The sequence below is a fragment of the Alosa alosa genome, chromosome 11, assembly GCF_017589495.1.
Source record: "Alosa alosa isolate M-15738 ecotype Scorff River chromosome 11, AALO_Geno_1.1, whole genome shotgun sequence".
Taxonomy (NCBI): domain Eukaryota; kingdom Metazoa; phylum Chordata; class Actinopteri; order Clupeiformes; family Clupeidae; genus Alosa; species Alosa alosa.
In genome coordinates this window covers 1,545,370-1,572,003 of record NC_063199.1, presented here as the reverse complement: position 1 = coordinate 1,572,003, position 26,634 = coordinate 1,545,370, and the positions used below count along the sequence as shown (strand labels likewise).

Genomic DNA, 26,634 nt, shown 5'->3' with positions numbered 1-26,634 from the left:
GACAAGGGAAGTGGAGATGAAGATCTTTCGCTATGAATTGGGACACCACTATATGCAAATTAGCGTAGCTTAACGCGTGCTCACCTATGTCACGCCGCATAGCCGACGCCGCGTCTACCGGTAGTAGCCTGCTACTATTTTCATTCAGGAACATGCCCGTTCCAGCGGTCATCGTTGTGTGGGCTGTGCTGGTTTATCTACGTCTGGTTAATCAACAAAGATATACGTGTTCATGTGAATACCAAAACACACACCCTAAATATTGACGAAACTACCCAGATCAGATATATAACGTTATTTGATGGGCAGACTCTCAGCAAAGCACTCAGCAGATATCATGAACATCGTCAGATAGCTTTGTGAGATATTTTCTAACATTAGTGTTCAAAACTCAACAGTCCATCAGATGTGCATCAAACTAACATATTCCAACAAAGTTCGAAATTTGAATATGCTTATTTGCGAAAATACAGTATATGAAAAATGTGGCCGGCTCAGTGAGCTTGCACGGTATCCTGGGTAATTTCATCTCCCACTTTGTTATAAGCCTGCATCGGTCCTGGCTATATTTTAAGGGTTGATTTTAAGGGGAAAATAGCACTTCCCCTTGCTCCCTAAAGTAATGGGACACCCTAGCCCTACACGTGCACGCGCAAAAACGAGGGTTAGGCCAAAAATCTAGGGGTAGGGGAGGTATTGGGACGGGCCCTAAAGCTTCTTAAAGGGCATATTAAAAACAAAATATCTCAGTGCCTGCAGATGAACATCTCTGGAAAGAAGAATGGGGTGGTTCAGTTTTGTTTTCACATGGTCTCAAAAACACAAGAGGCGTGATGATCTTATTTAATAAACATTTTGATATTAAGATAGATAACTTAGAATTAGACCCTCAAGGAAGATGGATCATTGTGAAATTTGTTATTGAAGACAAAGAGATTTGTCTGATAAATCTTTATGGACCAAACGGTGACCAACCCAACTTTTTTGTAAACATCAATAATGCTATTAATGGAATTAAGTTTGTGAGTGACTATTATATAATGGATGGAGACTATAATATAGTCCAAAACAGCAAAATAGATCGTAAAGGGACAAATACAACTAATTATCACCCACAAGCATATAAAGAGATTAGAACAATAATGGATGAGAAAGACCTGGTCGATATATGGAGGTTAAGAAACCCCAAGTTACTAAGATATACATGGAGAAGGCAAAATCAAGCAAGCCGTATAGATTACTTTCTTACTTCATTTTCACTGGTATCTAGAGTTAAACAAGTAATGATTGAGGACAAACTGAGATCTGATCATCAACTGATATCACTCCATCTTGAAATGACAGAACACCCAAGAGGCAGGGGGTACTGGAAATTCAATCAAAAACTGTTAGAGGATCTGACATTTGTTGAAAAGACATCAGAATTTATAAGAGAGTTCTTTTCATATAATGTAGGCTCAGCCAACCCACATGTAGTTTGGGAAGCCTTTAAATGTGCCTTTAGGGGGCATACAATTACAACGGCATCATACAGACAGAAACTAATCTTATTAAAAGAAAACGAGTTTGAACAACTAATACATGAGAGGACCAATATTTCATATTATAAAACGAAAGCAAAGTGGATTGAAATGGGGGAAAGATGCAATAAGTTCTTTTTGAATTTACAACAAAGAAACAGTTCCAAGAAGAATATACATAGACTTAAGATAAATGATGGGAATACACTAACTACACCAGAAGAAATAATGAATGAAATAGAAACATATTATACAGAAATGTATTCGGATAAAGATCAGGAAGAGGGTAGAGAAGATCTATTCTTCCCCTATAACCATGTGAAATTAACTGAGGATCAGAAGCAATCATGTGAGGGCCAAATAATGGAAGATGAGCTTTACTCTTCAATCATGTCTTTTAAAAAAGGGAAAACACCTGGCCTAGATGGTATCCCAATTGAAGTATATCAAGTTTTTTTCCGAACACTTAAAAAAACCTTTAATGGATTGTTTAAATTTCTCATATATGGAAGGTATACTTACAGGTACACAAAGTGAAAGCGCAATCTCCCTGTTGCTAAAACAAGAACCAAGTGGCAAATATAAGGACCTAGTGCACTTAAGGAATTGGAGGCCTCTCACACTACAGAGTTATGATTCTAAGATTTTAGCTAAATGTATAGCAACTAGGATTAAAAAGGTTTTACCACAATTAATACATCACGATCAAACAGGGTTTATAGAGGGAAGAAATATATCAAATAGTATGAGGCAGTTACTGGAAATAGTTGAACATTATGATGTAGAAGAAAAGGCAGGACTTCAGATTTTGAAAAAGCATTTGATAAAGTGAAGTGGGAATTTATTAATAGATGTTTAAGGTATTTCGGCTTTGGAGATTCTATAATAACATGGGTCAAAGTAATGTATAAGGGAGCTACCAGTAAAGTGATGAATAATGGATACCTTTCAAAACCTATCACTCTTGAAAGAGGAGTGAAACAAGGATGTCCCCTATCTCCGTATTTATTCATCATAGCTATTGAAATATTGGCAGAAAGAATAAGATCTAATGAAAACATCAGAGGTTTGCAATTAAATGGCATAAATTCAAAACTATTAATGTATGCAGATGATACAACCTTCATGATCAGACCAGATATAACATCCTTGCAAAACCTCATAAATGATATGGATCACTTTACAAAAATATCTGGATTAATGCTTAATTATGGAACATGTCAAATAATGAGATTAGGTTCACTAAAATATACAAATTTCAAACTACCATGTGAAATGCCAGTGAAATGGACAGATGGAGACATTGATGTATTAGGTATCCATATACCAGAGAATATGGAAGAAATAGCCACTCTTAACTTTAACATCAAATTAAAAAAGCTCTCAAAAATTGTACAGCCCTGGCATGGAAATAAACTGACCATCTTTGGTAAAACAACGCTTGTAAATACACTGATTGTGTCACAGTTTACTTACCTGATCCTGGCTCTACCAACATCGGCAGAAACGTTTTATAAGGAATACAAACAACAAATATTTAAATTCATATGGAATGGAAAGAAAGATAAAATCAAACGCACATATCTATATAATGACTATAATGTATGTGGTACAAAATTGCTGAACTTGAAGGCTATGAACCTATCATTAAAGGCCTCCCTCATTCCCAAATTTTATTTCAATAAGGAGTGGTTTTCTAGTAGACTCTTAGGAAAGGCTCATCCTATGTTTGAAAAAAAACTATTTCCATTTATACAAATACAACCCTCACAGTTTTTTGTAATGAAGGATATTTTTTCTGAACTGTCGTCCTTTTTGACAGAGGCACTGCAAAGTTGGCTGCACTTTCAGTACCATCCTCCAGAAAACAATGACCAAATTTTACAACAGATGCTATGGATTAACTCTAATGTACTGAGTGGAGGTGCCACAATGTTCTTGAAGCAAATGTTTGAAAAAGGTATAATGTTTGTAAAAGATATTATAAAGGAAGAAGGGGGACTTATGTCATACTCACAAATAACACAAGTATATGGGCGAACATGTACTTTGCAATAATACAATCAATTAATTGGAGCCTTACCACAACAATGGAAAAGAAAAGTTAACGTGATTACAGGTTCATACTTAGTTTGTAGACCAGATATAAAACAGACCAGGTGGCTAAAAAAAACAAGGGTTAATAAAGAACTGTATAATTTTTATCTACAAGCTAAAAATCTGGTGGCAATACCCTATAACATTTTTGATAGTTGGGAAAGATTGCTAGACATACCAATATCATGGAAGCAAGTCTTCACAACTCTGTATGGAACAACAATAGATACAAATGCAAGATATTTTCAATATAAATTAATCTATAAGTATTTAGCTACGAAAAAAATGTTATGGATTTGGGGGAAGGAGTTAACACCAAGTTGTCGATTCTGTAAGGGGGAGGAGGAGACAACAGATAATTTATTCTGGTATTGCTCACCAGTTGCTTTGTTTTGGATTGAAGTGGAAAGGTGGTTATTGGGTTATGATGTAATATTGCGATTGGATCTTCTCACAGTGCTTCTGGGTGATCTTTCAGCGGAAGCTCACGCTCTTCAGAACATCATTATTTTGTTAGGGAAAATCTTAATCTTCAAAACAACCGACATACATGAATTGAGTATAGGGAGACTTAAAAACCACGTTAAAGTTTACTGTGAAATTGAATGTATGATCTATGAATCCAAGGAAGTGCATTATGCAGAAAGATGGAGTAAAATAAAGGAAGTGGAAGGATGGAGCAGGTAGAAAAGAATGAATATTCCAACATGTTGCTGTATGATTCAGGAATTTGTTGTCCCTTGGAGGTTGGGAGTAGGGTTTGTTGTGGTGGGGATTTGTAGGTCGGTCGGGAGGATGTGGCTTGGATGGAGGGACTTTTTTTCATTCTTCATTGGTTTGTTTTTTCCCTTTTATATATTTACTAAATACTAAAACAGACATCAAAAAACACATTAAAAAAACTGGATAAATAAATAAATAAACAAATGGAAAAAAATAATAATAATAATAAATAAATAAATTAAAAAACAAGCGAAAAAAGAAAAAAAAAGAAAGAAATGGAAAGAAAGGAAAAGTCCCCCAATGAGGGGGGGTGGAGGTGGGATTAAATACAAAATATTGCCAAATTAATGAGTAACCACAAAGAGTGTATATCTGTGACACAAGTAAAACACTTATATTATTTAAATGATAATAATGACAGTCATTTTGTTTTCAAATATTCATTTCTTAAGAAATACTACTAATTTGATGCTGTTTAAGTCGTTTACGAAGGGTGCACTGTCACTTTAAAAGCACTGTGTCTACACATTCTCATAATGATCTTTTATAAGCTTCATTCAAATATTGGGGAACACTTTACTTGTCAGTATTTTGTCACTCTTATGACGACACTGTTAAGTAAAGTGTAACCAAATATTGTCTGTGGCTAGTCCACAAACTCTAACATTGTTTGTGTCACATGTATAGCACAATATTAACAATGATAAACATGATATTAAGTTGGTATTAACAGTTTTTATTCCTTTGGATATGATATGATGCTAGCTAGATATTTTCTGTTTGCAATTAAAAGTGAATTATGAGCATGGTAGCCTACATGTATAGCTAAGTGGAATGCGTTTCGGCATATCATGTGCTTCATGTGAACAAATTACTGAAGACTTCAAGACTCACCAGTTCCATTACACAAGGCAAATACCACTCTTTATATTCTTGTCTATTTCCCAAATCACAAAGAGTTCAGCCTATGTCAAAGTGCCCTGGCTCTCACAGTTTATAGCTGGTCAGTAGTGGGTAACCGGATAACTCCGCAATCTCCTATAGCATCGTCTTTATTGTGTGGCTTATTGCTTTTCTAAAACGGTTACTACATATCTGGCAAGATTTCATAAAATAACGGCACAGCAAAGAGAAATATAATGATTAATTATAGGGCTTTCAAAATAGAAATAAGTTTTAGAAATAAGATTATATCACTTTTTGCAGTGCACATGTATCACATCACATGAAATAGCTTTTTCTCAGCTTTTAAACAATGTTAGCCACTAGTTGCTGTGGTACAGTGGGCATCGCTTTCAAATGGCCACTTCAGTCACAAGATTATTTAGGCGGAAGCCGCGGAAGCTTTAGTACCACTTTCAGCCACTGTGTGTCACTCTGCCACTGTACATCGCTCTGTCAGTAGCCTGACTGCCGCCCCTTCTGAAAAAGCAGGAGGCTACCAAACATAATTGTTACCGAGAGGAATCCCAGCCTACGAATTCAATAACAAAATAAATCATGCATAATTAAACATTACCTCGATTAAGGATACTTGGGTATGGCTTAAGGCTTGACTACACGGTGGTAGCGAAAATCGAAATCTGCTATGTTATTGTCAGTGTTGGGGGCAATGCAACTACGCAAATCAAAACAGTGTCTTAATTTGCCCTACTTCTTGACTGCAGTGTAGTCAATTGACTGCTTGACATGTCATTTTAATTTCCTGTACAATGAACAAATACATCTGCTTTATGCCGCAGAATTACATTCATATTTGGCAGACGCGCCACTTCCCTCCCGATATTCCCAGATTAAGATAGTAGCCTATACAAAAAGCATACTATCATAACAATTCGTTAAAACGAATAGCTATTTGCAATTTGACAAAACACTGGTCCTCATTTTGCGAATGCGAGGACGATATGAGTCTGTTGCATTTAGTTAGATGTCCGAGGCACGCATGTTTGAAAACCACTGGCTCGTAATCACAATAATTTAACACACGACAGTTGGATAGCCTACTTCATCATGTCCCCATGCCTACATTTTTGTGAGTAGCATAGAGATCGTTAAAAACAATAAAGTAGCCTATGTCTCTCCGTTTGGGACATCGAAAACTTATATTTTTAATAGGGTAGACTACCGTCGGAGATGCTGACTGGCAAAGGCCTCGGGATAACAAGTTATCTCCACTATCGTCAGTCATGCCCCTTGATCAAAGTGGGGAATTAAATAAAAGTTTGAGAACCACTGGCTTAACAAGTTACCTGCAGTCCAGAGCAATATTCTGATGATTGGCGATGATATCGGCAAATGTTTGTTTTCCAAAGTAAGAATTTCACTTGACCATGCACCTTCGACAATGAATAGCTCATTACACTTGTTACTGTTAAACGTAGGCCTAACTGGTATCATTACAAACATTATTCTGTGTCCTAAAACTGGCATATTTTATGGCATTGTGTCATGTAAATTCGATGCAAAATCTAGAGAAATGTGTGAGGTGGTCAGCGGGGGACAATTGAGACACACATTGGATTGTGTTATTACTTGAACATTCCACACATATCCACAGCTGTGGTAGGCCTATCAGGGGCAGGAGGATTACTGTTAGCGCAGGCTTTATATAAAATTCTTCAACAGAAGGCCTCGAATGCAGGCTTGCCCTGTGGTTTGCGCAGCCTACAGTAAATAACAGACCCGCCACAATGTGCGGTATGATGCTTTTTTACGAGCAAGATGTTTTTGGTGCCCTACGCACACTGCATGTTCTTAAATAACAATGATCATCAGTAATATTCGACCATTAATTTGTGTAAATGGGCAAGCGTGACCACCTTGATTATTGATGATTGTAACGCTGGCATGATTCCAAACACCTCCCTTACGATGATGAGTGACAGGTGACAGGTCTCAGAATGCGTGCGCTACACAAGGACGGAAGATGATGAATAACTGGGGCCGTAGGCTATTCACAAAGGCTTTTATCTTACCACTAGGAGTAGGCTACTCCTAAATCGCACTAAAAGATTTTAGCTTGGAGTTTTCTCTTAAAAGTTATTCACAAAGCCTTTCAGACAACTCCTAAACTAGGAGTGAGTCTTCGTTGCTATAGATGAAGTCATTACTCATGCACGAGCTTGACTGAAGTGACCACCTTGATTGGCTGACGATTGTAACGCGGGAATGATTCCAAACACCTCCCTTCCGATGATGAGTGACAGGTGACAGGTCGGAGAATGCGTGCGCTACACAAGTAGTGAGAAGGACGGAAGATGATTAATAACTGGATAAAAAGGCCTAGCCTAAATGAATAAAGAGTAAGGCAAAACAAATAGCCTAGTAGCCAAATGAAACATAGGCCGATTGATGCAGTACCTTTGCAACATTATTAAATTAATCTGTCACCATATGCCTAGGCTACGTTTGCAAAGAGGAGAACATTTTAATTTGATTCACAATGAAATGTTACATTTAATTTACATGTTAACAATGAGTAGTTTTGGTTGTTGTTGGGGCGTTATTTTATGAATGCAAAATTGTTCCCTCGCGATTGGAAGCTCCTGTTGCTGCATAGAGCATTTCAAAACATCGCAACGTAAAATGCCACAAAAAGCTGTTTATGAATAGGTCTTAGTGAGTTAGGAGTCCTCTCGACTTCTTTTAAGCTGTCCCAGACTTAGGTGCTACTTTTAGGTCTAAAATGCTTCGTGAATTACTTTTTGTGAAAAAAAATTATGAGTCCTAAAGTTAGGAGTGATACGCCCATTATTTTTTTAGGAGTTGCTCCTAAATTCGCCAGTTAGGAGCTACTTTTAGCCTTAAAATTCTTTGTGAATACGGCCCCTGAATAAAAAGGCCTAGCCTAAATGAATCAAGAAAAGGCAAAACAAATAGCCTAGTAGCCTAATGAAACATATTGATGTAGTATCTTTGTAACATTATTAAATTATTCTGTTACTATGCCTTAGTTTGCAAAAGAGAACATTTTAATTTGATTCACAATAATGTTACATTTAATTTACATTTTGACAATGATTAGCCTAGTTTTGGTTGTTGTTGGTGGTGTTATTGCATGTTAGTTATGCCTACAATGCAAAATTGCTTCCTCACGATTGGAAGCTCCTGTAGCTGCATAGGATTTCAAAACACGGCAAAATGCCGCAGGTTTGTGAATAGGTCTGTGAGTTCTTTTAAGCTGTCAGAGGTGGGAAGGTGTGATTTGTTGGGGGCAGGGCCACAAATGTCTGATGGCCCCCCTTCCCCCCCAGCCAACGTGAATCGGGTGGTCAGTTAATAGGCTGAAGATTTTTCCTGGCACGAGCGCATCTGTGAGGCCAAGCCTCACCAAGTAGCTTGTTTGTTTACAACTAACATTCCATTGAATTAAACTGCTTTATAGGCTATGCCGAAATAGTTTTCAACATTTTGAATATTAGTGTCGGGTGAATTGAAATGTTCTCAAAGTAGCCTTATGGCTGAAAGCTGCTTGGGATCCCCCCCCGTCAAGCAATATAACCATACAAACGCGCTTCCTGCACTCATTGTTTCAAAAGGAGTAATTTCGGCTTTGTCAGAACTGAAGAGCTGTGGACGGCACGGCATGCCCAATGAAAATAAATTAACGCAACGCAACACAACACAGACACCACTTCTCTCGCGTCAGTCACTGACATGAACGAAACACAGAACCCGCTTCTCTCACGGCAGTCACTGACAGTAGCCTAGAATAAATGCATGGGGAAAAACACTTCCCCATGACAAAGACATCGTAAAACACTGAAAGTTAATATTTTGTCACTAGCAACATATCGAACTCCCCTATTACCGCCGGTCCCCGTATTTCCACCGCCTTGCGGTCACTTAATATCCATTTCTATACAAACCAAGACAGCGGACTCCTGAAGAGACGCAACCACCCACACCATAGGTGTATCTAAATTAGCTATGTACCAAAAATTACATTTTACCGTGAATCAAAGAGCTGTAAACAGTGTTGTAAGGCTGCGTGTACACAACCGCTTGGAGCTCCAGTGGAATTTTAATTTCATGACGAGAATTCTCGGTCTAACCGTCCATGTGCCGTTGAAACGGTGTAAATAGGCGACCCATCAGGCCAGCACTATAACTCTGAGTGTGGTAAACAAAATTGGATATTCCAGGCAGTAAATGCTCCAGTTAAGAACCAAACCAGATTTTGTTCAAATCTACACACCTATGGCTACTGAAAAATGTAAGGTTAATTTAGCAAATGTTATTTTGAAGTGTTAAAAAACATCGTTGTTTTAGAATTTCTGAACAAAAGTGGTGATAATTGGGGGTGTTACGATACATCTGTCCTTTGTCAAATGTGTTATGTTCCAAGTAGCCTATGCGTAATTCTGCTGCATAAAGTTGTATGTTTATGACATTCAAGCAAGGAAAACGATGATTTGAAGACATCTGTTTCGTTGGAAGGGCAAGGGGTAGCAACAGGGCAACACAGAGACAGGCAGGGTCAGAGACAGGATGGCAGGGTTGTTATGAGAGTATTAAAATATGGGATAGCCTATTCTACGACAAGACAGCGGGGGAAAGTTAAAATACGTGATAAACACGGAAAAAGTTGGCATGCATTGTTTCGGTCCCCATGCACAGGGATTATTTGTCATATTATTAGCCTAATCACATATAATTATTTGTGAATTTGTGCAAACAGGCGCAACACATTTGAAAAGGAAGGACTGGTAGCATGCAAGCTCACGAAAGATTGATTTAAGAACGTTATCACAGTGTGTGTCTGTGGCGCAAAGCAGCGCGGGCGGAAGACATGCGACAATTGGCAAGGGGAGGGTCATGTCTTTTTTTTAACAATTCTGTCGGAGGGTCATTGAACAATTTCTAGCAGGCAAGGGAGGGTCATGCAACTTTTGACAGAAGCACTCAAAATTCCTCCGGTGGCCCCTTCAATAAACAACGAACAGTCCCTAGATTGCTGCTGGGCTAAATGTCTTGGTTCATGTCTGTTAACAACTCATTGCCGTCAAACGCGTAGTCTCGCAGTTGCATCCATTACAAACAAACATGCAATGTGAACGTCTGGGATTGGGAAGAGCACTAAATGCTCTACTGAATAAGCACGAAGTCAAACCTTTAAATGAAAAACACTCTTTAATAATCAAAAAAATAAACCGCTAATGAAGTAAACTTGTGACCATCAAAAATCGTTTATCGCCTGTAACTCCGTGATAACAGGACGTAACAGGAAGGCATTTGGCTGAGCAACGGAGATATGCTCTATATTTTGTCCAAATGATGTCTGTCTATCATCGTTGCACTCGGAGAAACCCAGAATGTTTCATTTGTCCTGCGTTTCTTCTACGCCTGCAAACGGGATTCACTCGCAGTTAACCAAATATTTCTTTATTAGGGCAGGGCAGGCATATTTATGGCTATTAAATTATTTCTAAACCAGTCTGCTGAAGTCTGTAGTGAAGTCTGTGTAGGGTTTTCCAGGCTCCATTTCTTTTTACGAGACACCCTGCTCACTTGAGCCATCTACTGGTTGTTTGGGTTGTTGCAGCGTCTCACTGGGAAAATACAAATTAAAGTCGCGTGATACCGCGTGATCCCACGCGTGGACCGCGAGTGAAGCTGGCCAAGTCGAAGCACTGCCCACTGTAAACAGTTCGCGAGACTAGTGCAGTGCCCGTTCAAACATGCCATTCCTGTAGAAAACCCGTAGCCCAATTACATGCCCATAGGTACGCCTGCTTTAAAAATAGGATGATAGGGGAAAACATATAAGCATATTGAAGTTCTGAGTGCGTCACGACAATTTTGTCTTGACTCAAAGTATTCTCTACCGCTGTGGGCACTTCACTAGGTGTACGTTTACAAACAACAAACAAGTCCTATGAACATTACCAAAAAATGCAATCACACCTTGTTTTATCCATAATATCTTCATGTACATTTGTTGGAGAGACCTCAACTATTGACTCAACATTAATAAAGTATTTTATTTGCAGACAAAATAATGATTGAGGGCATGTGGATACAAAAAATAACTCTCAATATCACCAGTTTTGCACTTTTTTCCATATCTAGGGCCTTATACAGTACCCTCCAGAATTATTGGCACCTCTGCTAAAATTGACTAAAAACCGGTATAAAAAGTAATCTGTTGGCATTTTATTGTAATCTCACAATGAAAACAATAAGGAAATATCCAGCCTTGAAGGGAAGCAAAGCACTATATTTTGAATTAATTTGAGCAACGTGGTTTTGTTAACAAAAATATTTATTTTTTCAAAATAAATTTACTTCTTTTCAAGGATGGATTTTCCCTCATTGTTATCATTGTGAGAGTACAATAAATCACCAGAAGATGATTTTTATACCTGTTTCAGTCAACCTATGGAGGGTACTGTATAAAACGAATGGGCAGTACAAACTCTTAATGGTCCAGACATAATGAGAACATGTCTGTCTTCCACCCTATTCCACCCTAAGTTTGGGCAGGCTAGGAATATACTTTTCAAGATGTTAATGCCCAAACATGGCCTAAGATATGGCATTTCTGAGAGTGTAAAAATTATATAAAATCAAGGGTGAAAAAATGTATGAAAACATTGGAATTTAGCAAAAAATATATTTTACACGTCTTAGTTTTGGGACCTAAATATTAGGTAGACAAATTTTGCTGCACAGTCTCAGAATTTCCTCAACCATTTTCCTGAATGTTGTCTGATTTGACATAGAATGACCCTGCTGGCTTAAAGGAACACGTTATGGATGTATAGATGTTTAATTACCATCAAATTCAGAGTGGTTCATAATAACACTACATTTTTGGCAGCCAAGATTACTTTTTAGCCAGCTTGATTAAATATGAACAATTAGCATGCTACTGGAAACATGCTATGTTACCATTACTAGAAACTAATTTTGACTTAAGTGAACTGCCAACTGATTTGATATCAGATCAACATCTTCAGGCTACCAGTTAAATGTATTGCTGAATTTACTTTTAAAACACCATGGTATATAGGAAATGTGTACTAATATACTAAATATGTCTACCTTGATAAAGATGCTTTATTTGCGTGTTAGCAGCTGTTAATGCTACACTGAGCAACAAATGGCTACAGCAACCTAGACTGCATTACAGTGAATGAACTATAGTAACTTTGAGATGACCTGGCAATTTCTGTAAAAAATTTTTAACATGTTTACTGGAGATGATGTTATTACAGTGTGGAGTCGCTACATGCACCAAAGCTGAATGAACCATGATCACTATGTGACCAAGGGAGGGCGCTCAAGCCCACTATGACAGTTCTGCACCAGGGAACACAACACACCCACACAACACAACGGGACAAGAGATAAAGTTAAAATCAACAAATCTTTATTGGGGGGTAAAATTTATACTAAAGGGGGGGGGGGTTTCAGTCGTCGTGGCTCAGGAGAGTGTAGAGACCGGGGGATAGAAGCTGGAGGGCACTGGGGCAGCGGCAGGCACGGTTCGCCCTGCGGGGGCCTCACCCGTGGCTGAACAGCGTTGGGGCAGCGGCGGGTACGGCTCGTCTAGTGGGGACCTCGTCAGTGGCTGGACAGCGTTGGGGCAGCGGCGGATACGGCTCGTCTAATGGGGACTTCGTCAGCGGCTGGACAGCGTTGGGGCAGCGGCGGGTATCTCAGCCCGCGTCGTCTCCAGTCTCCCCGGTCGTTTAGTTTGTTTAATCCCTGCAGCATATATAGTGCTCCCCCTCTAAAAGCGCACCAATCATTGAAACGAATTCCTCCCGCCATCCAGCTGAGCTGCATTGGAACAATAATTCAATTAACACAGCGCAAATTGCTAGACAACAGCCTGCGCTACCATGTTTACATTTTGGGACAGTGCGCCGCTAGAGCCCGTCTACGGAGAGCCTCCCCACTCTCTATTAATCCCATACAAACCGAATTTGGCTGCAGTTCACCAGAGTTCACCTAGATGGCGATCGCGGGCGAGTCCAAAATACATGGGGTCCTATGGAACTACATGGCTACATTTATTGTTTTCACCTATTTAACAACTGAAACCCTCAGATTTTATTTTTTAGTAAAATGGATATGGATTATCAATCAAAAGTGAAATAATCCGGGAGTCATGTCCTTTCGTTTTCTTACAGGTTGGGTCGTTGTTGCCCATAACACGCTAGCATTGATGCTATGCTATGCTATGATCATGCCAATGAATGACGTCATTGACACGTTTGAAAGGCTTTTTAGAACAATTAAGTGACTTTAAAAAATATAATACTCAACCAAGTGTATTGTCTTTGTCTCCCTTTCGAATACAATATTCAAATTACTTGAAAAAAAATTATATCCCCGAAAAAAGTGGATTTTGAGGGGTACAGCTCCATAGACCTCCATTCATTCTGGACTCGCCCGCGAGCGCCCCTAGATGCAGTATCACACCGGAAGAGTTCCGAGAGTGAAGGTTCTCCCCTTATTAGACATTCTCTGGCGCCACTATCTTAATCCCGGATGGTTTCACTAAAAACGTTCCCTACGGGAAAAACGAACACAGATTAGTTCCGCCCCTCCATTGGAATATAGTCACCCCCGTGACACCTATTTTGAGATTACCTGACAGACACTTTCTGATGCATTTTAACTATGGTCAAACTGGTTTATATGTTAAGACCTTGGAGTTGTTGTTACTGTGTGGAGTTGAAATTCAAAGTAGAAATATGCTTTAGTTATAATATATAAGTTAACACATCACATTTTCAAAGAACACATCATCAGGCTTCCCTCCATTATTGTGAGCATTACGTTAGCTTTGTAGGCAGGATTTAGGACAAGACAGCGGGACGATCAGCCTGATAATCGGGAAAGAAACGTATTTTATACTTCATGCTTGAATCCCGGCCATTATCACCTGTAGGCTCGAATACAGCCTTGGCTTGGCCTGGCTTGATAGTTATTGTTGCACTACCATGTCCTTGTTGCACTGTCCTTGATGGTTCTCTTTATTATTATTCACTTTGATTGCATCAGTTAAATGACTAAATGTTAATTGTTAATGGCCTATTTCTGTGCTTTATGTTAGTTGATTGATATGGCTCAGAAGCTAGGATCAGCCCTCCAGTCAGGAGAAAATGTTTTATGGACCAGACCCAGCAAAGATGGAAAAGCCAGTCAACAACAGACGACCCACCGAACCACCACTACTCAGCAGCGCCTGGGCACCAATCAAGCCTTGGGGCAGGCAATGTCCTCTGCAGCAGGATATAATAAGAGTATCCAACTTTCTGCAGGTTTGTGTGTGCTGTGGGTAGTCCCAGTCATTTAGATTTATAAAAATGTGTAAATCATAACTTGTGGAAAACTTAAGGTACTGTACATCATGGTAAGATACTGTATAATTACAATATTACAACATATCAATAAAGCTTTTCAATTTAGAATCAGCAACATCTTGACATGATGTATACCATATTTGACATGAATCAGATGAATCGTCTAGGAGATGTACATCAAAATTGTTCATGTGCACAATGCACAAAATCCCAAATAACTCACATCCTGTTGGGTGTGGCTAATGCAATGTACAGTGGGCAGTGCTTCGACTTGGCCAGCTTCCCTCGCGGTCCGCGCGCAGGTTCACGCGGCATCACGCGACTTTAATTTGTATTTTTCCAATGACGCTGCAACAACCGGCAGAGGTCTCAAGTGAGCAGGGTGTCTCGTAAAAAGAAATGGAGCTGGAAAACCCTACACAGACTTCACTACAGAGGTTAGCAGACTGGTTTAGAAATAATTTAATAGCCAGAAATATGCCTGCCCTGCTAGCCTGACGAGCCAGAGCCAGCCATTAAAATGTAGGGTCTGGACACTCACCGTTCGCAGTGCTCAGTCCGAGGGGCGGGATAATCAGTTGTCTTTCAAATTCCTCTGCACGCAATAGGACAGCGGCAGCGCTATGAGTCCCATGCGTTTCCCACCAGCGGAGCTAGTTGGCTAGTTCAAACGTTTGCCAACTTAATAAAAGCTTAACTTGTGTCACACTGTTCGCCAGCAGCAACATCCATCTTATTTGTTTTAAAGTAGCAGGGAATTCAAGCCAAACCGTTGCAACTCTGCCATCAATCATTATGTTAAGCCCACCTAACGACTCTATACACGATTTCATTGGCCTGATTAAGTTTCGATTTCTGGAGCTCACAAGCCAACGGAGAGTTGCTAGACTAGCCCTGGCAGCAAATGTAATTCGCTGCCGCTAGGGGCGCGTCTAGATTTCTAGGCTACTGCCCTGCCCTAATAAAGAAATATTTGGTTAACGGCGAGTGAATCCCGTTTGCAGCCGTAGAAGAAACGCAGGACAAATTAAACATTCTGGTTTTCTCCGAGTTACAGGCGATAAACTATTTTTGATGGTCACAAGTTTACTTCATTAGCGTTTATTTCTTTGATTATTAAAGAGTGTTTTTCAAAGACTTGACTTAGTGCTTATTCAGAAGAGCATTTAGTGCTCTCCCCAATCCCAGACGTTCACATTGCATGTTTGTTTGTAATGGATGCAACCGCGAGATGCGCTTGTCATAGGCGCCGATACCGTGGGTGCTCCGCTCTCGGCACCCACTGAAAACATCGAAGCACCCACGGTGCCAGCTTACAGTCCCGGCTAAATTTACATTCATTTAAAATCAAACATCGCAGTTTATGTTAAATTCAGCATCTCTGAATCATGTGATTGGATATGTTGCTGTCAATTCCCTACTTCATATACTAACCACCAATGAGAGCGTCTCTCGTATGAAAATTCCTGACACTTCCCACCTGAAGAATTAACATAAAGGCTTTGTCGGGTCTTCAGCCCTAATGTTTAAAATGTATATAGCCCTGAATATCATTTTAAAAGTAGTCTGACAAAGCTTATTGTTTTGTGACACAGCTAAACACTGGTACCTCATAGAACGCCTATAACATAGCCTAGGTGGTCGCGAACTCAAAAGTAAAGCAGATAGAAAGAACTCACTTAAATCTAGCCTACAACACGCAAAACAGCTTTATGCTAGGGGGAGAGAGATACACAAGACTGTGCTTTATGATTGTTGCCTTCTGATGGCATCTTGCTAATTCACTGAACTGCATTAGGTGACACAAATGGTATTGCCTTTATCTTATAACTCCTTGTCTGAGCGACTACCAGGCCTATGGTTTTTAAAAGTCAGATGTTCCCTGACAAAGACATTCGAAAATTAAGAATGTTTATTGACTTGAAAAATACACTAATTTTTGCCAACTCCCTTCATTCAACCTTTGAAGACATTGCGGTCTGGTGCGCTATGTAGATCGTTTCTAGATCGTACCATTTAATTTCTCAGAATGTAGGTCTACTAGGCCTACAATAACGTCATCACCAAATACATCTTTTATTTTTAGTTGATCAACCACAAAGAGTAGCATAGGCCTACTGTGCACAGTGCACTGACGACTGTAGCAGCCCAAGGTAACCAGTTGTTGTAGATGAGAGGCAACCCCTTGTTTCAGATAGCCTGGACAACATGTTACCTGGGTGTTGCCTACGTTATTAATTAATGGTAGCCTACAATAGTTAATTGATTCGCGTAACATATTAGTTGGCTTAAAGAGTAGGGAATCAGGATGGAGAGAGTCACGCGTGTGTTGCTTTTGCGGGATCGAATCCAGTTTTCAAAACATTTTTACATGTATTTTGTCCGAGTGGCTGTAATGTAGCCGAGCGCTCATGGCGTATGCAAAGCGACTTCAAACCGCCTAAAACAACTTGTTTGTGAATGTCTGACAACTGCTGCAGCGCATGCACACGCAAGGAAACCAGTAGGTGGAGAAACCAGAAGGCACACAACACCGAACGATTTTAAGGCTATTTCGCATAGGCTACTCAATGGTGCTATTTCACACGATTATAGCGACCCCCACTCACGGGGTTAGGTGGAAGGTGTTAATAGACATTGACATGAGCCTACAGTGAACTAGGGCTGTCAAAATTGCTCAAAAATTACGTTCAATATCCCCTCTAAAATAAAACAAATGTATTCGAATATATTGGAATATCTAGGTTATATTATTTGGCGCATTATGTCAGTGACGCCACGCATCATGTAATCTGTTTTAACTTTTGTATGGTTATTGCTTGACAGGGGATCCCAAGCAGCTTTCAGCCATAAGGCATTTCCTAATTCACCCGACACTGATATTCAAAATGTTGAAACTATTTCGCATAGCCTATAAGCAGTTTAATTAAATGTAATGTTAGTTGTAAACAACGGGCTACTTGGTGAGGCTTGGCCTCACAGATGCTTCGTGCCTTAAATGGCAATACAAATCTTCACGATAGGCCTATTAACTGACCGCCCGATTCACGTTGGCAGGGGGGGCCATCAGACATTTGTTCCCAAGGGTCTATGAATTGTTAATCCGGCCCTGCCCCCAACGAACGCAACTTTCCACCTCTGAGACAGCTGAAAAGAAGTCTAGAGGACTCCTAACTCACTAAGACCTACTTACTGTAGGCTGCGCAAACCACAGGCCTTTTTTGGGCAAGCCTGCATTCGTGGCAGGCCTTCTGTTAAAGAATTTTATATAAATCCTGCGTAATCCTCCTACCCGCTACCACAGCTGTGGATAGTGTGGCATGCTCACGTTTTATGTCTCCTTCTTGCAAACTAGGCCTATAGCCCAACCATTTACATCTTCAAAAAATAACAACTTGCCAGATATGCCTTCATATCTTTGGGCTTCATTCAGTATTTTGTTCTTCCACTGGAAATTACTCTTCTACATTTGCTGCCTGCTGCATCCTTTCTGTTTGTATTGTTTAGAAAATGTTTGACGTCTTGAGTTAATGCATTAAACATTGTTTGCTGGTAACCAGCCACAAAAGCCTACAGATTCTTGGCGTATGCACATTCTCTATTCTCTCAAAAATGTGCCCGTTCTATAGGCTGGCCAAGTGCGTAATTCTGCGGCATAAAGCTGATGTATTTGTTTATTATACAGAAAAATAAAAATAACATGTCAAGCAGTCAATTGATACGATACAATATTTAATCCAGTGTTTTGTCAAGTTGCAAAATGCTATTCGTTTTAACAAATTTGTATGATGGTATGAAGTACTTTTTGTATAGGGTACTATCTTAATTGCTTTATACTCAATACTTGACCAATGGCTATTGCATCTGTATTGAAAGTGAGAATGTGGCATGTGATCTACTGTGTAGGCTTCATAAAATAAAATAAACAAATTGCTAATGGCCTACAAGCTGATCTTGGGTGCGTTTCCCGTACAACTACGGAGGTTAGCTTTTTACTAACAGGATGCATCGTTCAACTAACCAACATGTAAGTTACGACTGTTTCCCAAAACTGTCATACTTACATAGTACTGTAAGTTTGGACCATGATAATTTCCAAACTTCAGTAGTCTGGACTAAGGTGGTTAATGACGTTTAGTAGTACGTGAACGGGCACCTGCACATACTTCTGTGGCGATTATTAAGGCCGGCAGATGACAGCCGCCGTTGCACAGCAGTTACCAGTCCCCTGTCCAAGAGTTCGAATCTGGGTTAAGATTTTGACAACAATATTGACATCGTTGTTTACCTAAGTTTATCTTTTGTGCAGATCATATTATCAAAATCAGAATCAGCCTTCGTGGCTTGGTTTGCGTAAACTAACAAGGACACCCCCCCCCCCCCTCCATGAAAAAATCAAAGGCTACATATTCTCAGCTGACTCGTCAAAAGCGCGCACCACCTTATTATTATCTGCAGGTGTGTGACTTTTACTTACGTGCACATGGCTGCAAATTGACTTTTAATTTATGTATTTTCCGCCTTGGGCATTTTAAAATATGGATGTATGGTGGTTAGAAGTGTAAATATCAATTAGAAACCTAAATATATTTATAATTATTAATTTGCAAACAAATAACTGGCGCCAGTGACGCCTTTGACATGAAGATCCCTGGAACTATCGCCTACTAGCATTCTACCACAGGTCGAGAGGTGTAGTTGTAACTACACAACTTTACGATAGTGGTTTGCTAACGCTCGTTGCTACTATGGTTTTAGGAAACACTAACGTAGTGTAACGATGCATGGACTATGTAAGTTCCAAATATGAATGTAATTCCATGCATAAAGCAGATGTATTTGTTTATTGTACAGAAAAATAAAAATGACATGTCAAGCAGTCAAGAAGTAGGGCAAATTAATTTTACTTAAACCAAAACGTGGGTCATAGTTGTCTAAGCCTCTATAGCGTAGCCTGTTAAAACGCCGCAGAAGCCTACCCAAGGCTACAGATTAATTGAACAGTTATTTCTCTACTGGCTCAATTATCACACCACTGTTTTGATTTCCGTGAAGGCGCTTAACCCAACACTGACAATAATGTAGACAGCAAATTTCGATTTCGCTACCATCGTGTAGTCGCCTTAAGCCATACCCAAGTAGCCTAAATCGAGGTAAATCGAAGTTTTTTTTTTAGAAGGGGCGGCAGGCAGAGCGATGTACAATGGCAGAGCCGACGCACAGTGGCTGAAAGTGGTACTAAAGCTTCACGCAGCTTCACGCCTCGTATTGCGCGACTGAAGTGGCCATTTGAAAGCGATGCCCACTGTACATGAAAGTTGTTCGTCTTGGGGAGTTACATGCACCTACCAAATTTGGTGTGCACAGCTGAATGTATGTCAACCATGAGACTAAGTGACATAAGGGGGCGCTATAGGCCTTGAGCATGTGAATCTCTCGCATATATATTTTATGCGAGGATGAGATACAGAGAGAAAGTGACAAGTGAGAATGACAGGCAAAGCATAGTGGCCTCTTTTTATGTTATTTTTTCTTCAGCCAACGGTGGATTAAATGAAAGACTTGATGAGGTGAGTTTAACAAATTCGCAAATTCGCGTTCCCCTAGCTGCCGTTTTGCTGTGAAACTAAAAATATTCCACTGAGTGCGATTGTACAGCCACAGCATATTCTGTGTTATAGCTATGAACACATACAATGGCTCGTTTAAAAGGTGAGACTTTAAGCTCTCAGTGGGTGCAAACCGTGTATTTCTACACGCCTCTGTTCCTGAGAAATCCCAAGCTAAACAGTGGCTAGTTTTCATCGAAATCGCTTTTTTTTTTATAGAAATGGAGTCTTTCATGAAATATGAAGTGTTGCCTGTAAACTTTCCGGGAAGTGATCAGCGAGACCTGGCGAGACTGCCACCTAGTGATAGACCCACGAAAATGACCTGGTTTTGACCTGACGTGCATGCGTCACTGATTCGACCGTAAGCGGCAACCGAGTTATGAAAAAATGTCCAGATAAATTGTCCAGATTGTGCGTTTTCATGAGTTTTCGATCGTCATATATTTCATTTCCATTCATCACAGAGTTCCCAAAATCACATATAAGGTGTATTAGAGTGTCTAGTTTCGTAATAAAAAAAAAAAAGCTAAAAAACGTAATATTACGTGTTTGGCACTCAACGCATGGGAAGGAAAAAGGCACTCAATGAGTTAACAACGAGTCTGAAAGTGGACCAAGGCGAAATATTTTGAGCTGCTAATTAATGAGTGTTCAATTTGTTTTTTTCTTTGGAGCATATGGATCCTTCTTCTTGATTATTAGCGTGAGAACAAATAATAGGCTTACAGACGGAGATCGCGCACCTTTCACTGTAGTTGGGATAATGTAGGCCTAATCATTGCAGCCTCACAGATGGCAGAAAGACACCGCAATCTGAAAGAAACTTAAGTGCACATGCAAGTGAAATTCTTTAAAAGCAATCAGTAGTTTGCATTAGTCAGCAGGTAATTATTGAACAATGAATGTTTTTTATTTTTTTAACAAATAAACGAAACATATAAGTTATTGTGAGTAAAGGGACTACACACTGACAACAGCAGATGTCCATAAGCCTCTAACTACTGTAGCCTACATCCAGGTGAATTAGATATGTTGGCATAACATGGGCGATAGATGTATTTCTTTACAAAATAAATCTTTAATAATAATGAATTGAAAAGAGGTAATAATACCAGACATGATTGATTAGAGGCCACATATAAGAAAATGGACAACATATCCACATCAGTGCCTATCAACACAAGTGGTTTTCATAGGTCAGGATTATTAGCAGAGACTTTCTAATGAGGAGACACAGCACTCAAAAAATCCTCCATAGAAATGCATGGGGTTAGTTTGTAACGCCAATATGGCTGTTGTCTACACATATCCCACCCCTTCCTCGGCAAAACGTTGACATGTGAATACATTGAGCCAATCATGTAGTGGGATGTGAATACATTGAGCCAATTATGTGGTGTGTTGTGCCAATCATGTGTTGTGAACTCGCCGCTGGAGCAAGGTTGGTGTCGTGAAGCCTTGCGCACACGCATTTCTGCCGGATAGGATGCCCGATGAGTGCCCAAATAACGTTGCAATATGGCCGCCGAGTGGAGGGACTTGCCTAGAAGGACTTTGTTATTAGGCTCTAAAACAGATTGTCAACAACATTATAGAGCTACTGTAAAAGATTCAGTTTGCACTTTCAGGAACACATTGGATCCCATTTAGATAGATATTCAACATTAAAGATGGGTCGCTAGCCAAAACGTGTCTTGCGAGTATGGCTATGTCTGTTTTTGGCTGCATGCATGAAGGCCGACATGAGCAATTTTCTTTTTTATCGGCTCGAGGTGCTACTAAAAAAAATTCTTCAAGGTTGGCAGGCTGAGATGTTGCAAAAGACATCGAAAGACGCAATTAATCAGAAATAAATAATGTAATCTGCAGCACTTTATTTAACAACAAGAGCAAGCAACAAGAGAGTTGAGTTCACTGCGAGGCCAAACCCAAGAGCAGAGACGAACTGATCTCTGCAATAATCATTTTGGAGGTACAAACTCTGCCTGCTCCTGCTTCCATTTTACATTGACTTGACATTTTTTTAATTGAATTTTTGCGACGTTCTCCTGATGTGCCTTTTGCACGAAAAAGAACATAGGCTACTCACCTGTTCTGCTACTAGGCCACTGAAAGGAACAACAGAAAATCTGTTTAGGCAGTCGATACAGTATGGTAACGAGCTGTGTGCGCCTGGAAATACGATAGAAGATATGCTTTCTGAATAGTACAAATGTTCTTCCCAATCGTTTCCATAAAATAGTCAAAGACAGAAAACTAAGTCTTATAATGACATAATGGTATAGTCTGTTTTCCATTTAGGATGCGTGAGGAATAAGGCTTTCATGGTGGACCACACACTTTTTTTGTGTCAAGAACTCTGCACATAGGCTTAGTCCATAGTCCATAGCCCAGATCCAGCGAAGACGGCTCTGGTCATCCCATCTTACCCTCCCCCCACTTCCTCTAGCCTACCATTCAGGCTATGAAGACCTGCTGGGAGTAAAACGACTTGTTGCCGTTTTGGGACATTATGCTACGTTAAGCTTTTTCACGTTAAGCCCCCCTCCCCCACTCCCTTCTTTCACAAGCAGTGCAGCTTTCTGAAGCTAATGTAACAACAAATACCACCAATACTGTTGTGTGGCAATAAAAGTATCCAGGGTTTGCGCAAGTATCCTAAATATATAAATAAATTAATAAAATCCTTAATGTGAAAGCGTAGCTTAATGTCCCAAAACGGCAACAAGTTGTTTTACTCCCCGTATGCGCTCATTATTAAGAAAGTTTAACATGTCCCAAAAACAGCTATCAATTAATCACCAAACGTCTTATAAACAAGTCTTGCCAGGAGCAACAACTTGCAAAAAAAAAGATAAAAAAATAGGCCTAGGCCTAATAATGGTTGGAATAGAAAGATGCAAGTTATGTTTTAAAAACAAATGCTCCCGTTACCCCGCAGAAGTTTCAAAGTAGCCTACACCCAGCCTAAGGCTACTTCAGAACACCTCATCGACTGTCTGTAGTAGGCTATTTTATTAGCCTATGGCCAGTCAAAATAATCTTAGCATTCACAGCGCAAATTAATTTAGTCTTTTAAGCAGTGAAGAAAGTGACTGCAGGCAAGCGCACAGCAAGAAAGAAAGTGCGTCCAAATTCACCCATTCTTCTCAGTTGCACTACTCGCGAAGTAGCCTACTCAATCACACAGACATCACAAGTATCACATCACATGAAAGAGCTTTTTCTCAGCTTTTAAACGATGTTAACCGCTAATTGCTGTGGTGAACGGTTCGCGAGACAAGTAAATAATATGATTACATTTAATCATAAAATATAGGTTCTGCGCCTATCTCCCTACCCATTCATCTCGGTGGAATACTTCACGAACCCTTCGTTCAACACATGACAAACCATATATCAAAATAAACAGCAGACCTTACCGAACACAAAGGTGTAAAGCAGTCCCCTGTACAGTTAGCCATTCCAGAGTAATCACAATGTGTTTAAATTTTTCTACATTATTTCATAACAGGCCAAATACAAAATAAATGTTACAAATATCGCCTAGATACCGGTAAATATTAAAATCAGAGGATATACAGCTGACTTAGAGTTTGTGAAAGTAGCCTTAATCATCACAAAATGCTAAGCATGCATCTAGGCTATTTGAGTTTCTTAAAGCTGAGCTGTGCTTAAATTGTTCAATACATGATTTCATAACAGGCCAAATATAAAATAAATGTTAAATATAGCCTAGATATGTGTAAATATTACAGGATCAGATGACTTACAGTTCTATGTAATATGTCATGTTTCATGTTTTTGTAAGTTTCATACAGTGATGCAGGTCTACTGCTGTGAATAGGCTAAATACAACTGTGATCATGGTTATAGCCTACAACTATATAGTTAACTTTGGCCTTAGTGCCCTGACATGTGGCCTTTGTGCCCCCCACCAAATGTGCCCAACTGAAGGCCAAGTGGCCTTGCCCCTAAAATGGTGAAATTCCAAGCCTGGGTAGGACTGTACACTGGTTGCTGTGGCACAGCCTTGAGTGACCGAATTTGTTTTCCTTTGTCATATGAATGCTGGAATTTTGTTAACATTACTGTTAAGGAGATGCTGTATGCTGCAAAGGCTATATTTCAACCTCATTAGTGTAGTTAAAAAAATTTGACCGCGGAACGCCACAGCGGACTTATGCTGCCCCCTAGCAGCTGCAGTTGTACTTACATTTCAGGCAGCTGCGTTTTTCGTGAATGAAGTGTCCATTTTTAACTAGTACCCATTGTAACATTGTTCCATCATTTGCGCACACAGGTTTACACAGAGTGATGAATACCACTACATCTTTTCTTCTAAGAAACCCTGCCAGTTACCCTAATTAGTTGTGAAATATTCCTTCTTTTGTTTTCTTTATCATTACACAACTTTTTATATGTTTTCTGTCCTTTTTGCAACTAAATGTGAGTTTAAGAGAATTGCAGATTATTACATTCTATTTTATTCACATTTTACACAACGTCCCAACTTTTTCTGTTTTGGGGTTGTATTATAGCTATCATTCCTTATGTGAACACCCTAGAGTTTGTAGCTGTCACATACTTCTGTTTCTCTCAGTTGCTTCCTGTAGCCTGAAGTCCATACCAAAGTTTAGTTTTCAGACCCTGAAGGAATTTCTTTTCTGTTCATTGCTTTTTGTGAGAGTGTTTCTACTTAGCTCAATAAGGGGAAAAAATCAAGAGCCTATGTTGAGTACAAATATGTCTTCTGAAGGCATAAACAGAGCCCAGCCAAAAACTCCAATAAAATTTTGATCAACTTTGAGGGACAGCTATGACCAAGCAGGATCATCCAGACCAAACATGACGATTTTGCTACATACTATTCCTATTTCTAAAACTGATTAGCCTGGCTAGCGCCACCACTTCTCAATGAGACGTGGTCTGGGAACCAAACGTTCATTTTCTCGTATTTGAAAAAAATGCCCAGATCCGTTTATTGGGTGCCACGGATGTCTATCAAATGCGTCTGTGCATAGCTCATCATCGTCTTGCTTTCCCCCCTGTTCTGTGATTGGTTCCCTATCTCAGGCGAAAATTTGCTCCATGGTCTCCAGGCTGCCTTAGCAATGTGAATCAAATCGCGCGCAAGGCAGCATGGGAACACCCAGGCTAAAAACTGATAGTTCCGGTCCTTGATTGTGATTGGCTGAATCACGTTCGATGCCGTTGTAAAATCCAGCACAAACATACACCTTGACCGCATTCCGTTCTATATTACTGCGCTACCACAACTTGATACAAAAGTTAAAGTAGCTGCGTCTCGATGTTGCTTGGCAACCAGATAGAGGAAATATATTTCTTGGCGGAAGAATGATTATCTAGGAATAACTTGTTATATTTCTAGTTGCTGTACCTTTTACTTTATGAAACTTTGCCAGGTATTTATAGTAACAGTTTTAGAAAAGCAATAAGCCACTCGAGTCCGTAGGTTACGCTGACTCTACAACAGCTAAGGGGGGTTTTAGGCACTCCGCTAGCGCTTAGCTGTTGTAGAATTAGCGTAACCTACGGCCTCTCGGGGCGTATTGCTTAATTATGTACCAGCATGCAAAATTTGAGCAAAATCAGCATCCCCCTCCCTCCGTAAAACTGGCTGTAACTTTTGATCTTACATAAAAGTAATTTTACAGTGTGTCTCCTGGGTAACATCGGTACATCTGGTCATTTTTTCAGAGTTTTTTGAGACCTAAGTGCGTGGGCCCTGGTTGAATTGACCTGGAATGACCCTGTAGTAAGTCATGGAAATTCAGGTTTTTTGTCAGGGAAAAGTCATGGAATTTTACATTTGACTTAGAGTGGGAACCCTGACTGTTTAACGTAGAAACTTTGTTTAAACTTTGTATAGTAGGTCTTAAAAAGGACACTTATTGAGATATTAACAAAAAACAAGCTTATTTTTCCCCATAGACTTTGCATTAGCATAATGACATTATAAAGGGCCATTAACGACTTGCAATCAACTGCACCTGTGCTCTCTCACTGACAGCAACTTCAATGGAACCTATTCTCTGTGTCTCTCTCCATTGAACTGGATAGCTCACTTTTCTCTTCCTCACTTTCTTTCACTTCTTTTTCTTCACTTCATTCATTAAACTATCTACCTATGCACATCCATTAATTCACTATTAAATAATTTAGCTATTTAAACTACTCAACTTTTGAACTGTATTTACCGGTATTTAGCACTTTGAGTCCCTTTTCTGGTTTGTTTTGGATGAACTAGAGTGGTGGACACCGAAATTTTGACGATTGGTCCTGTCTCGACTTTCGCCTTTGACTTCTCAGAGTGGCTGCAAACAGGCATACTGTAGGCTA

General features: G+C 39.7%; 1 protein-coding gene across 1 annotated transcript in view; it reads left to right on the top strand.

Annotated features, from left to right (window-relative positions):
* The window catches only part of bbs4 (Bardet-Biedl syndrome 4), a 120,592-nt gene that overhangs the window by 88,764 nt on the left and 5,194 nt on the right, over positions 1–26,634 (top strand). The window contains exon 16 of the mRNA XM_048257135.1: positions 14,410–14,617. Within this exon, the coding sequence (XP_048113092.1) occupies positions 14,410–14,617 (208 nt within the window). The remainder of the gene's footprint in view (positions 1–14,409; positions 14,618–26,634) is intronic.